Source organism: Equus asinus, chromosome 10, assembly GCF_041296235.1.
Source record: "Equus asinus isolate D_3611 breed Donkey chromosome 10, EquAss-T2T_v2, whole genome shotgun sequence".
NCBI classification, from domain to species: domain Eukaryota; kingdom Metazoa; phylum Chordata; class Mammalia; order Perissodactyla; family Equidae; genus Equus; species Equus asinus.
The window spans coordinates 37,560,862-37,575,804 of record NC_091799.1 but is presented as its reverse complement, the minus strand read 5'-3'; the positions used below and the strand labels follow the sequence as shown (position 1 = coordinate 37,575,804).

The window sequence follows — 14,943 nt, the reverse complement described above, 5'->3', positions numbered from 1 at the left end:
TAAAAATTAAGTTTTATGATTGGTAATGAATTAAGGGTCAGGTTTATTCTTCCCATAAGAAAATGAACTTGTTCTGGCACCATGTTTTGGAAAGATTATCCTTTCCCTCATTGAATTATCTTGGCGCCTTTGTTGAAAATCAGTTGGCCTTAGTCTATTTTGGTCTATTTCTGAACCATATTCTGTCCCATTGATTTACATGTCTGTCCTTAGCCGATACCAAACTGTCTTAATAACTGTAACTTTATAGTAAGTCTTGAAATCAAGTAGTATAAGTATTTCAACTTTGTTCTTTTTCAAGATTTCTTTGGATATTCTAGGTCTTTTACATTTCCATTAAAATAATATGATTAAGGTGTCACTTTCTACTAAAAAAAAAGGCTTCTGGGATTGTGATTGAGCTTGTGTTATGTCTATAGATCTATTCGGGAAAAATGACATCTTAATATTGAGCCTACCAATCCATGACTATGATATATGTATTTATTTAGGTTTTTTAAGATTTCTCATAGTAATGTTTTGTAGTTTTCATTGTTGTACATAGAATTTGTTAAATTTAAATTTATACTGAAGTAGTTCACATTTTTGGATGCCTTTATGTAGTAATTTTAAAATTTTCAATTTTGAGTTTTGTATTGCTTGTATGTAGATTTACAGTTGATTCTTGTATATTATTCTCCTGTCCTATGGCCTTGCTAAATTTACCTGTTGGTTCTGGTATCTGTTGTGTAGATTTTAAGCATTGTCTACATGCACGATCTTGTTGTCTATAATAAATAATAAAGATACTTTCACTTTTCCTTTTTAATCTGGATGCTATTTTTTTCTTTTTCTTGCCTGTTTTCCTGCCTAGAACCTCCAGTACAATGGTGAATAGAAATGGTGAGACTGGACATTTTTGTTTTCTTCCTCACCTTAGTGGGAAAAGATTTAGCCTTTTACATTAAGTATGATGTTAACTATAAGTGGCTTACAGATGCCCTTTATCAGGTTGAAGAAATTCCCTTCTGTTCCTAGTTTGCTGAGAATTTTTATAGTGCATTGGTGTGGAATTTTGTTAAATGCTTTGTTCTGCATTGATTGAATATGACTGCAATGCACTATATTCTGTTAATATAGTGGATTGCATGATTTTTTTAAGTGTTATATCAGTCTTTCATTTCTGTGATAAACCTCACTAAAGCATGGTGTATCCTTTTTATATATTGCTAGATTCAATTTGCTAGTATTTTTCAAAGATTTTTTTTCCCTGATGTGTTTATGAAGGATATTGTTTTATGGTTTTCTTTGTAATTTCTTTCTCTGGTTTTTGTGTCAGCGTTAACACTGAGCTCATTAAATAAGTTGAGAAGTGTTTGATTCTCTACTCTGAAAGAGTTTATGTAGGTTTGATATTATTTCTTGGTTAAATATTTGTTATAGGAGTGTTCAGATTTTCTGTTTTATTTGTGTTCATTTTGGTAAGTTGCGTTTTTCAAGAAATCTGCCATTTCATTTAAGTTTTGGATTTTTTTGGTATGAAATTGTTTATAGTATTCTCTGTTACCCTTTTAATATCTGTAGAATTTGTAGTAATGTCTCCACTTTCATTCCTGGTGTTGGTCATTTCTGTCTTCTCTTTCTCTTTAAATCTGTCTAGCTAGATGTTTATCAGTTTCATTGATATGTTTGAAAGACCCAGCCTTTGGTTTCATTGTTTTCTGTTTTATATTTCACTAATTTCAGGTCTATATTATTTCCTTCCTTGTACTTACTTTAGGCTTACTTCATTCTTTTTCTATAAATAAAAGGTTAAGTTTGACTCCATAACATTGTTTTTAAAGTTGCTTGACAAAAAACGTCATGGACAAACTAAAAATACACGTCAAACTGTGATAAAATACTTGCAACATGTATCACAAAGAGCTTGTATTCCTAATATATAACAACCTCTTAAAAGTTAAGGGATAAAGGACCAAAAACCTGAAAGAAAAATTAAAAGGAAGTTATCAACAGACAATTCACACAGAAAAGATAGGAAGATGTCTCTCAAACATATGAGGAAATGTGAAACTCACTCATAATTTGAGAAATAGTATTTAAAATTACACTCAGATACTATTTCTTATCAGGCTGGCAAAAATTAAAAGTCTTGTTACATATTCTATTTATGAGACTGTGAAGAACCAGGCACTTGCAATTTTTTGTTTTCAGTGTTTTCTGGACATTCTTGCATGTTCATTTTTCTTTTCAGTTTCTTTCCCAACTGCTTTTGCACTTTGATATGAACTTTAATAGCAATTTGTCTAATTCCATAAAAAAACTTATTTTTATTGAGATTGTATTACATTTATAAATTAGGCAGTTATTTACATAGGGAGAAAAGCATAGAGTGAGACAGGAGTGAGGACAGAGCCATGAGATTCTCTAATATTTAGACAAGGAAGATTCAGAATGGGAATCTGGAAAGAAAGTGGCTGATGAAAACCAGGAGATGGTTTTAAGAAGGATGGACTGGTCAGTTGTGCTGAATGCTGTTGAGAGGTGTATTCAGATAGTAGATTGTTGAATACATGAATGAAGGGCAATGTTATTAGGCTCTTTGGGGGATACAAATGGGCGTAATAACTTTGAATAAGACCCAAACTGTGTCCTCAAGATGTTATTGTCTAAAAAGAAATATGATACATATACACTATACTTTTAAACTTGATGAGAATAAGGACTAGGTTTGTTTTATGCATCACTCCATCCCTAGCACTCTGTCTGGTATATGTAGTAGATTTTTAATATATATTTGTTGACTGACTGATAAATGACCAAAATGCTCTTTCACAGGTCTCTCTGTATTTAATTCTCCTGTATTTATTTATCTAAAGTTCTACTACCAGAAATGAATAATTCGTTTTTCCACCTTATTGGAAAGGACATTTATAAAAATGGAAATCTTAAGATTATAATTTATTTGACAGTCATTCAGGTTAATGATTATGGATGTCTGAGTGGGTGATATCACCAATGAAGAAAGCATAGATGACTAGAAAACCTGGTTGGATATGCCACATGCCATCAGGAGTTCATTACAGGGCAAAGTGACTTTCATTGGAGGGCATCAAGGAAGGTTAATGGAGTAGATACTTGAGTTGCACTGCAAAGGATTGTCTGGATTTGGGCAGGTAGATTCAGGAAGAAGCATGTTCTGGGTAGAGAGAGATTAATTATGTAAATTTTGCTTATATACATATATTGTAATAGTGTTTGAATTATTCATGTGAGGTAGAAGTTATGTTTAGTCAGTGCTAGGCAATATAGAGGATATTAAACTACTTAGGTACTATTTTTGCCCTTAAAGAACTTATTTTGTAAGTCACATTTTTCTGGGTATTTTTGAAGTAGTATAACATGAGATATTATGTAAAGAATGTGGCAGAGCTTTAAGCAATTTCTTTAGCTGAATAAATTTATATTTTAGGATATGTTTTAAATATGAGATTATCCTTGAGACTTCTGCTTTCTTTTGTTTCCTTCCCTTTTTAAGCAAGAGACCATTAAGTCAAATGCTATTTAATTTAGGTAATATGCTTTTTCTTTTAATAGTTTGCTAAATATAGAGACAGTTTTATATTTTATTTGTAAAAGAATAAGGGTTCATTCTATTTGTCACCATTATATTTGTGTCACCTTGCTGAATCAGGGCCTGATAAGAGGCTGAATTCAGAGAAGTCTGTCCTTGAACCTCGTAAGTCTGTCCCAGCAATAATTTCTGATGCCAGCAATAGTCCTCAGCTGAGTGATGAGTCTACTCAGAGAGGAGAGTCTATTAAAACACTCAACTTTGAAAAATGCCATAGTTCATGTTCTCAGGAGATACTTTAGATCCTGACACTCTTCTCTTTTGGATTTTGTAAAAACACATTGCTGTTTTCCTGACAGTGGACCAGTGTTTTTATCTGAATTCTTTTATCTTTTTTTTAATTTTAATTTTTTTTATTGAGTTCATAATGGTTTACTTCATTGTGAAGTTTCAGTTGTACGTTATTTCTTGTCCATCCCCATGTAAGTGCTCCCCTTCATCCCTGTGCTTACCCCCTACCCACCTTCCCCTGCTAACCACTCAACTGTTCTCTTTGTCCGCACGTTTATCATCCACATATGAATGAAATCATCTGGTGTTTGTATTTCTCAGTCTGGTTTATTTTGCTTAACATAATTCCTTCCGGGTCCATCCATGTTGTTGCAAATGGGATGAATTTGTCCTTTTTTTCTGACTGAGTAGTATTCCATTGTATATATATACCACATCTTCTTTATCCAATCGTTGGTTCATGGACACTTGGATTGCTTCCATGTCTTGGCTATTGCGAATAGTGCTACAATGAACATAGGGGTACATAGGTCACTTTGAATTGTTGATTTTAAGTTGTTAAGTCAGTAGTGGATAGCTGAGTCATATTTGTTTTTCCCCTGAGGAAGGTTAGCCCTGAGCTAACATCTGTTGCCAATCTTCCTCCTTTTTTGTTTGAGGAAGATTAGCCCTCAGCTAACATCTGTATGAGTCTTCCTGCACTTTGTATGTGGATGCAGCCACAACATGCCTGATGAGTGGTGTAGGTCTGCACCCGGGATCTGAACCTGCGAACCTGGGCCACTAAACTGGAGTATGCCGAACTTAATCACTTTGCTACAGGGCTGGCCCCAGAATTCTTTTATCTTTTATTGGCAGTCCGTGAAGTCAAGCTATGACCAAGATAATTATGCTGGTACATTTCATTGTAACTATTTATTCTAAAGAATAATTTAATATAAGGAAGTTCTTCTTAGATCCTACCCAGTAATGGCCTAAACTTGGAGGTTAACGTTATGTTTAGACTCTTCTCACTCTGTCTTCTCTCTCCAGGTGACCACATTCATATTCATACCTTTACCTTGTACTTACGTGGCAATGACTTCCAAATCTATATTCCTTACTTCAGGGTTGCTGGGCAGACCTCTGTTACTGCGTGTACTCTGCTGTTCTGTAATTACTTATTTACTTGCCTGTCTCTGACTAGTCTGTGAAGTCCTTGAGGGCAGGGACTGCGTTCAGCATTCTTCTGGCAGCCAGGTGAAGCACAAGCAGATTATTTTAATCACGTTGATGGTTGGTTTTAGGTTTCATTAGTGATGTTCTGTTTCAGGTCTGCCCTTCTACAGTGTGACCGTCTTTGGGTCTCAACTTAAGCCTGAAGTATATGCCTAGGCAGTTCTACCTTGGCTGGCCTTGAACGCCAACCTGTCCTCCTGGCACCAAGCAGCTGGCTGCTCAAGTGTCTGCTCAGCTCCTGGCTTCCCAGCTGTTGCTCTCTGCTAGGTTTTGGAAATCTCTTTCTATATTTGCACAGTTTAGGGTTGGTAAATTCCTCCAGGGCAGATTGCTCATGGATTTTTGGGCTCACTTCCACGTGGTTGCCTCCTCTTTGAGCTGTCTTGCCCTCAAGTCCTAGATGCTTTGACCTCAGAATGCAGCCTCTGTCTCCTTAGCCCATTTGGTGACTTGCTGTTCCCCTATGCTGCAGATTGACATCTATCATTAAAAGAAACTGCCAGGGCGAATGTGGAGCTCACCATGCTCAGTTTCCTTTCTCTTAGGAATCATAAGGTTCTGCCATCAAGTTCTGCCTATATTGATTGTTCTCCAGTGCTTTTTAACAGTTGTTTTATGTATTTCTATCTTTTATATTGATTTTGGTGAGAGACTGAGTCTGATATAAGGTATTTAGTCGTGGCTGGCCTGAAGCCCATGTGTGTGCATTTAAAAAAAAGTTTATTTATTTTTTTGGTGAGGAAGATTGGCCCTGAGTTACCATCCGTTGCCAATCTTCCTCTTGTTGCTTGAGGAAGATTGACACAGAGCTAACGTCTGTGGCCGTCTTTCTCTATATTGTACGTGGGATGCCTCCACAGCATGGCTTGATGAGCAGTATGTGGATCTGCGCCTGGGATCCAAACCAGAGAACCCTGGACTGCTGAAGCGGAGCGCATGAGCTTAACCACTACACCACTGGGCTGGCCTGTTGTTTATTTTTTTTTTGAGGTCAAATTCACATAAGAAAATCAACTATTCAAAGTATACAATTCAATGGCATTTAGTACATTCACAGTGTATTGTGTGCATCACATTTTTAATTTATATAAATGATAGTACACTATAGCTCTTGTTCTTTGTCTCATTTTCACCTAACAGTGTGTTTTAAGGATTTTTCTGTGTTACTTTTCTATTTATTACTTTTAACCGTTGCACAGTATGCATTTCATTTGTCCGTTCTTCTTGTGACGGACACTTACTTTGTCTCCAGCTCCCCACTACCTAGACTATATTACAGTTAATAAGATTGACTCTTGACTCCCTTTCCCTCAAACAAGTGGATTAGGTAGGGGCCTCTTGTGGAAATTTGATTCCCCAAATTTCTAGTTTGATTTATTATCTGAGATCTGCTGGAGGAATTGACGCTTTGAAAATCATGGGCTTTTGGAACCATTCCAGTCCTTAAAGTTCTCTCCTCAGCCCAGATCCATTTTGGCACCAGTCTGATTTCTTGAGCAAATCTAAACATCTCTGAACACTGCATTTTGCCAGATAAAGATTTGGTAGCATTCTCCATTCCACCTATCAATGTCTCAGTTCCTTTTATACAAATATATATATATATATGGAAAAAATTGGATGATAGAGATTTTCTACAGTCTCTCCTACGGGCAGTATTCTGTAATTCTGAAAGTCTGTGACTAGATAATGATAGAATGCTGTGTATTTAGTGATTGAACCCAAAATCTGAGTGTTCTAAACTGTTATACCACTTATCAGCTCTGTGCCTTTGGTCAAGTTACTCAACCTGTCAGAGCCTTAGTTCCACATCTCTATGATGAGAGTGATAATAGAGTAGTTGGATGAAATTTAAGAAGAATAAGGTAATGCAGAACACTTATCACAGTTCTGGTGTATGTTAAGTGCATAGTAATGATAGCTGTTATTGTTTGGTGTAGACTATAGATGATATTTCACTTTGAATAATGTGTTTTTGTGGTTATACTGCTCATTTGGCACCTAAAAGTATGGTACCTTGTACCATAGTTATTGTTAATGAGTGATGTTCTTTTCCATTAAGTATAAGCTTGTAGAGAAAAGAGATTTCCCAGATCCTAGCTTAGTTTACTTCTTCTGAAGATCACATTAAGAATGCATTTTAGCCCAGAAACCCATGTATATATGGTCAATTAATTTACTACACAGGAGCCAAGAATATACGATGGGGAAGCGATAGTCTCTTCAATAAATGGTGTTGGGAAAACTGGACAGCCACATGCAAAAGAATGAAACTGGACCACTATCTGATACTGTACACAAAAATTAACTCAAAGCAGATTAAAGACTTGAATGTAAGATCTGAACCCATAAAACTCCCGGAAGAAAACATTGGCAGTAAGCTCCTTGCCATCAGTCTTGGCAGTGATTTTTTATATCTGACACCAAAAGCACAGGGAACAAAAGCAAAAATAAACACGTGGACTGTATCAAACCAAAAAGCTCTGAAGAGCAAAGGAAAAGGCAACTTACTGATGTGAGAAAATATTTGCAAATCATATATCTGATAAGGGTTCAATAGTCAAAATATATAAACACCTCATATGACTCAATGGCAAAAACAACAAACAATCCAATTAAAAAATGGGCAGAAGATCTGAATAGACATTTTCCCAAAGAAGATGTACAGATGGCCAACACATACATGAAAAGATGCTCAGCATCACTAATCATCAGAGAAATGTAAATCAAAACCACAAGGAGATATCACCTTACACCTATCAGAATGGCTATTAGCAAAAAGACAAGAAATAAGTTTTGGCAAGGATGTGGGAAAAAGGGAACCCTTGTGCACTGTTGGTGGGATTGTAAATTGGTGAAGCCACTATGGAAAACAGTATGGAGGGTCCTCAAAAAATTAAAAATAGAACTACCATATGACCTAGCAGTTCTACTCTGGGTATTTATCTGAAGAAAATGGAAACACTAACTCGAAAAGGTATATACACCTCTATGTTCATTGCAGCATCATTTACAGTAGCTAAGATGTGGAAACAACCTAAGTGTCCATTGATGGATGAACAGATAAAGAAAATGTGGTCTGTCTATTTATCTATCTATCTATCTGTCTGTCTATGTATATACAGTGGAATATTATTTAGCCATGAAAAGAATGAAATCTTGCTATTTGTGACAACATGGATGGACCTCGAGGCATTATGCTAAGCGAAATAAGTCAGATGTAGAAGGGCACATATCATATGATTTCTCTTATATGTGGAATCCAAAACAAACTAACAGAAAACTAAGCTCACAGATACAGAGAACAGATTGGTGGTTGCCAGAGATGGGGGTGAGGGGTTGGATGGGGAATGGGTGAAATAGATGAAAAAAGTCAAAAGGTACTAACTTGCAGTTCTAAAATAAAGTCATGGGGATGTAATGTACAGCACAGTGACTATAGTTAATACTAGTGTATTTCGTCTTTGAAAGTTGTTAAGAGAATAGTTGTTAAAAGTTCCTATCACAAGAATAAAAAATTTGTAACTGTGTGTCATGACCTATTGTGATCATTTTGCAATATATACAAGTCTCGAATCATTATGTTGTACGCCTGAAGCTAATATAATGTTATCTGTCAATTATACCTCAATAAATTTATTTTTAATTTAAAAAAAGAGTGGGGAAAAAAAAGAATGCATTTCGAATCTTTGTTTTTTGATTTACTTTCTCCTCTCAGTTTTGAGAAACAGAAAATATTTGTATTTAAATTCCAAATTGAACTTTTTTTACAGATAACCATGATGCTCACAGAGACCCCTACTGTGTCTTTCGCCCCTTTTGAGGACATGCTGAGCCGGATGCTGTTTGGCTGGCAGCAGCAGTTCTCACCATCTGGAAAGAAAAGTGAAACGAAGTCATCTTTTAATGGCACTGGTTCATCCACCTCAAAGCCTACAGCTGATGCTTCAGATAAAATGAAAAAGAAACATGCTAAGAAGACTGAGTAAATTTACTTGATGAACTCTAGAAGGCAAAAAAATTTTTCTTATTTCCTCTCAGGTTGTGGTAAATATTTCTATGTAAATGATATGAAATAAAGATTATATATAAGGAATGGAGGTGACAAAAAGAAAACTTCTTTCTGTTTCAGGGAGACTATCCTTTTTCGGATTGTAATTCTTGAGTGTTAAGAGAGTATCATGTGAAATTGTTTTTCTAAGTTATATATAAAAGATTCTATTGTGACTAATAGTTTTAGATTGATAAAAGAAGGCTAGATGTTTTTAATGTTAGAAAAAGTAAACTTACTATCATTGAAAAATATTAAAGCCTTTTTGTTTTATTTAGGTATTTTCGTATATATTTTTTATTTGAATCTATTTGAGCTTTAGTTCAGGAAAATTAAACTTTTACTTCACATTAACATTATAGTTCCTAGACATGGAAAACAATTCCTGTTTAATTTTGAGCAGTGGGAAGAGTAAACTTTACCTAAATCAGTTTATATTATGAATGAAAATAAATTACTAGTTTATATCTCAGATATAAACATTGTGTTTTTTAATTTATTTTCGTTTTTTTATTTTTTAATTTTTGTGAGGAAGATTGGCCCTGAATTAAAGTTGCCAATCTTCCTCTTTTTGCTTGAGGAGATTGTTGCTGAGCTAACATCTGTGCCAATCTTCCTCTATTTTGTATGTGGGATGCCATCTCAGCCAGGCTTGATGATCAGTGTGTAGGTCCATACCTGGGATCCAAACTCCTGAAGTCTGGGCCCCCAGAGTGGAGAGCACAAACCTAACCGCCACACAACTGGGCTGGCACCTAAACATTGTATTTATTACCCACATTAAATGGAAAATATATGAAATTTTATTTTAAATTTTGTTAGTAGTATTTTTCAGTGAGAAGAGAATATTTGTATGAGTCTTAATCTGAAGTTTATTTCATGTCCTTGTTTATATTGTTTCTTTTCTCAAAAGAATATCGGGTGTAATTTTTAATAAATCCTTAAGCCCATGTTTTGCTTTGTAAGTTTCATTTTAGGAGTTTATTTTTTTGTCTCTTCTTAAAACACATTCATTTTAACTGTAGGAGAAATTATTCTTCTCAGCATTTCACATCTTCTTTCTGATCCTAGTTGGTCTGGATACGTTGATGATGGTATCATCTTAATGATTCAACAAAAGTATTATTTCACTTTAAAAATTTCCCCTTTATGTCTCTTTTCTAGCGGAATTCCTTCATTCTCTAGTTGAATGTCTCTTGCTTGTTTGCATATGTTTATATTTTAATCTACATGTACATGTATTATTTTTATTTTAAATTGAAACTAATTACCCTTATGAAAATGCTCAGCCCTAATGAGAGTTGTCCTTTGACATTTGATAGTAACCAGCTAACCAAGAAGAAACAGAAACTAAAATCTCATATGGTAGTTCATTTGAATGAAGAATGATGACATTAAATCTGATTCCTTATTGACAAAAAGAAAAGAAGTACCAAATAGTGTTAAATTTTCTTGCTTTATTTTATAGTTTAAAAGGCCAGTTATAACTTTAGAACTCTGACTAATATGATTTCTTCTACCAAGACCATAAACCTGCTACCTACAAAGAGTTATGTTCCAGGCGTTTTGGGATGTCCTAGAAGTACTCAAATCACATTGAAGTTAGAAGTTTTTGTTTTTAAAAATTTTTAACAAATACACCAGCAGTTACTAGTTAAAACAAAAGATTTTTAGGGGGAGGAGCTTTGTAGCCTTGAGATGCTAAGAAGTTTATTTTTAATATTGTGACAAAATGCATTAAATATTTAAGAGTTCTGTATTATATTTGATACTCTTGTAGTTAAAAACTTTTCAAAATTAATGTTACTAATTGTTGACAGTTTTGAAGTTTGGGTTTAACTATAGTTGAAATGGTAGGAATCTTGTTTTACACTTGTATTAAAGACAAATTTATTAAAATAAGTTATCTAGCACCAATGGAGTATTACATTATTTTAATGTTTCTTCTTTTCTATTTTGGCATTTTGAGTGATATATAATCAAGACATTTTGACTGATAGATATTCAATGATTACTGTTCAAATGGGACATTGGTACAAACTTTATTAATCTAGGCAAGCATCTTGTAACGTTCAATTCAAGATTCTTAGGAAAAAGCTGTATTGGAGAATATGGCTTAGGCTTGAACCCCCACTGAATCTACGCATGCTTCCTACGGAGACGCAGCTGGATTTGCGAAGCGGGTTGTTAGACTCCTTGCCCAACAGGTAGCTTGAATGAGGCCTGTGGGCCTGCTTCACACGGACAGTCAGAGGTGGCACTGAGAAAGTCAACACCTGATAGATCTCCTTATAAAAGGAGACAAGAAGCTGGCAAAAACATGGTCTGGCTTAACTCAGTGATCTCATCCTCTAGTAAAATGTGGCCAAATTAATATCAAACTCTGATTTTTCAGATTAGTCACTTTTCCTCACTGAGGGAGTAAGGCTGGAGAGGGAGCAGATATTTGGAGTAGATAGATTTCAGTGGAAATCCAGCTTCCCTGTGGGCAGAGACCAAAGAGTGGAGAGATGAGAGAAGAGGGGAGACATTTACTGTCTCTCTATTGTATTTTTTGTCTGTTCCTTTAAGAGCAGACACCATTCCATTAAAATCTACCTCAAAGCACAAGTTGATTGCAATTGAGTGATATGTTGGAAATGGAATAATGTGCTCAAGAATGCTCTCCCTCCTGCCACTGCTCCCTTGGAGTTTACATTCCGCTTGTGGGGAGACAGTAATAAACAAAGATGTTCTTGTGGTGATAGTAGAGGTTATGAATAAATACTAAGCAGGACACATGGATAGAAAATGGTGGGGGTGTGTATGTTAAAACAGGATTGTTAGAGAAGGCCTTTCTGTTAAAATTGCGTTTTAACAGAGACCTGAGTATGTGAAGGAGCAGGCCAGGCAGGGACATCTGGGTAAGTGCAAGAGTCATTCTGTTTCTTCTTACACTTGGGTTAGATTATATATTTTTTTCAAAAATTATTGGATCTATTTTTCTTACTAAGTAAAACTTCACTCTTGTTTTTTTCAGACATTTCTTTAGTAGAATTTATTTTTCTTTTTACAGTTGTTTCCTCTTTTGTGGTAAAATCTGCATACAGTGAAATGAACAAATTCTAAGTGTACATTTAAAAACTTTTGACAAATGCGTGAAACTATGTAGCCTAAACTACCAAGGTGTACAGAATTACCAGCACCTCAGGAAGTTTCTTTCCACTTAATCCGCCCACTCCTCCTCTAAATAGAATATAAACAGAATCATGCAGTATATTCTCTTTTGCATAGGACTTCTTTCAAACTCTGCATAACGTTTTTGAAATTTTGAAATTCATCTTGTTGTGTTTGTGTTGCATCTTTTTTAGTTGCTTAGTAGCATTCTACTAGATGAATAGGACGGATTTTGTTTATCCTGTTGCACATCAGGGCTGTTTCTAGTTTGGGATGTTCTGAATAAGCTACCACGAACATTTTTGTACAAGTCTTTTGGTGAACATAAGTTTTTATTTCTTTTGAGCAAATACCTAGGAACAGAATTACATTTAGTTTTATAAAAAACTGCTGGACCTTTTTTCCAAAGTAGTGGTACCATTTTATACTCCACAGCTATCTATGACAGTTCCAGTTGCTCTACATCCTTACCGAGGATTAGGTTCAAACACTTACAATTTGTCTATTTCCAGTGGGTGGTTTGTGGTTTTTATTGACATTTCCCTGATGATTAATGACATAGAGCACTGTTTTGTGTACTTACTGGCCATTTGTGTATCTTCTTCTGTGAAGTGTCTGTTCAGATCTTTTGCCCATATTTTGTTGGATTTGTCTTTTTATTATTAAGTTGTAGGAGTTCATATATTGCAGATACTGATCCTTTGTCAAATATGTATTTTGCACATATTTCTGATATGTGGCTTACCTACTTATTTTTTTGATGATGTCTTAATGAGCAGAAGTTTTTAATTTTGAAGTCTAATTTCCTTGTATGTTATAGTTGTTTTCTGTGCCATAAGAAACTTTTGCCTGCCTCCACGTCATGAAATGTTTGCCCATCTCAGGCACCCAAACAAAGGAGTACCCAGTCTTTATTCTGAGAAATGCTTAAAAGAGAAACACTTTATGCTATTATGTAAAGTAATAATTCTGTTACTTAGCAAGTCTCTCAGCCCTCATTTTTGGTTCTGCTTCTTGAAAGTCATTGTACACTTTACATATGTGGTCGCTTTTTCTGTGCTTGTGCTATAGGTTATGCATTACAGGAATTTAGGACTTTTCTGTCTATGTCTAGGGACTTTCTGTGGGCAGGTTTGACCTTGCTGCATCATAACTAATGTTTAGAAGAGCTGGTGAATAAGAATGTGATAATACAAAATATTTAAAAATGAAATAGACTAACAATAATGTACAACTGAAATTTCACAAGGTTGTAAACTATCATAATCTTTATAAAAAGTTAAAAAAAATGAAATAAAAAATCCCCTAAGCTCAGTTGTAGGTATGTGATTAGTTGAGGAGGTAGTGGTCCATATTGAAATATATAATCTAAGTGCATATTTGTGGTGACAGAATGTGGCCCAATGATCTGGTATGAAAATCCGTAGACCTTAGATTAATTTACATGGCAGACTGTGAGATGATCCATGATAATACAAAATTTTGTGGCGCACATAACTAAAATGAGAACTATTACTTTCTTCTACATTTAATAAAGAGATTTAAGACTTAGTTGGGATCAAGAAGAAATTAAGCAATTCACATGGTGGAATTATTATCAGCAAACAATGGTTTGGTGGGGGGAGAGGCAGGAGGGACTCCTGCCAGACTAATTTAACTTCAGATATATTTTTACCCCTGTAAAATTGTAGTAATCATGCATGTTTGACATAAAAATTCAGCCTGCTCTCAATAAAAATAGACTATAGACAGAAACCTTCCTTGAGAATAATACAAAATGAAATGAGTCTGCTACAGTGCCTTATAAACAGCATTTATATTTGACATCTTAATGAGCTGTGAGAGAAAGCACATAGCATCTTAGTTAAATTTGCAAAGGACCTTAGGTGTTAAGAAAACCTGTGACGACAGGAAGAATTCAAAGGATAATAGTTATGCTTGGAAAATGGTGTGACTTAAAACGTAAGTATATAGCAGGGAAGAATTATGTAAGACCCAAACCTAAAGAAATATGCATGAATTTTGTAATGTTGAATAATAAAAAGTAATGAAACATTAGCATGTTGTCTTTATTTTGAGCAGCCTGACATTTTGGGGGTTATATTGAGGAAGAGAGAGAAATTCATGTTAGAGGACGAGTTACAGTCTTTGCCACGACTGCTTACCTTAAAGGACTGTTTTGAAAATAAGATAATGTATGTGAAAGTGTTTTTAAACAATATTCACAGAGAAGAGTCTAGTTAATTTATGGATAAAACCAGAGTTGTACGTAGTTTGGAATACAATGAATGTGCCCCAGTCATTTCCCATGTATAATACTTGAATCCCACAAGCCAGTAAGACAGAAAGTTCAGAAGTCCATTCTCCTCATTGTACTGTTGTTATGTTTCATTGTTATGGTTATGATGCTGTCGTGATGTAATGGTATTATGGAGGAGCTGAGTCACTGTAGATGGCATCCTGACTCATGCATTTAAACAATTCTATCATTTCCATCACTGCACTACTATACCAGTTATCACATTCACGTTCAGTCTATGTCTGATCTTGCATATTCTCAGAAGTCCTCAAAAGCTCACATTATTCTTCCCTGTGATTGCAGACTTATGATAAATTTTGTGTTAATTAAATCCATTTGAACACAATCTTCAAGTCCCTTCTTTCTTCCTCCAGT

At 34.9% G+C, this 14,943-nt stretch overlaps 1 protein-coding gene across 1 annotated transcript in view; it reads left to right on the top strand.

Moving 5' to 3' along the window:
• Positions 1–11,015, top strand: part of TMEM38B (transmembrane protein 38B) — a 51,007-nt gene extending 39,992 nt beyond the window's left edge. Inside the window, exon 6 of the mRNA XM_014834489.3 lies at positions 8,836–11,015. Within this exon, the coding sequence (XP_014689975.2) occupies positions 8,836–9,051 (216 nt within the window). The 3' untranslated portion in view covers positions 9,052–11,015. The remainder of the gene's footprint in view (positions 1–8,835) is intronic.
• The last annotated feature ends 3,928 nt before the right edge of the window (positions 11,016–14,943 follow it).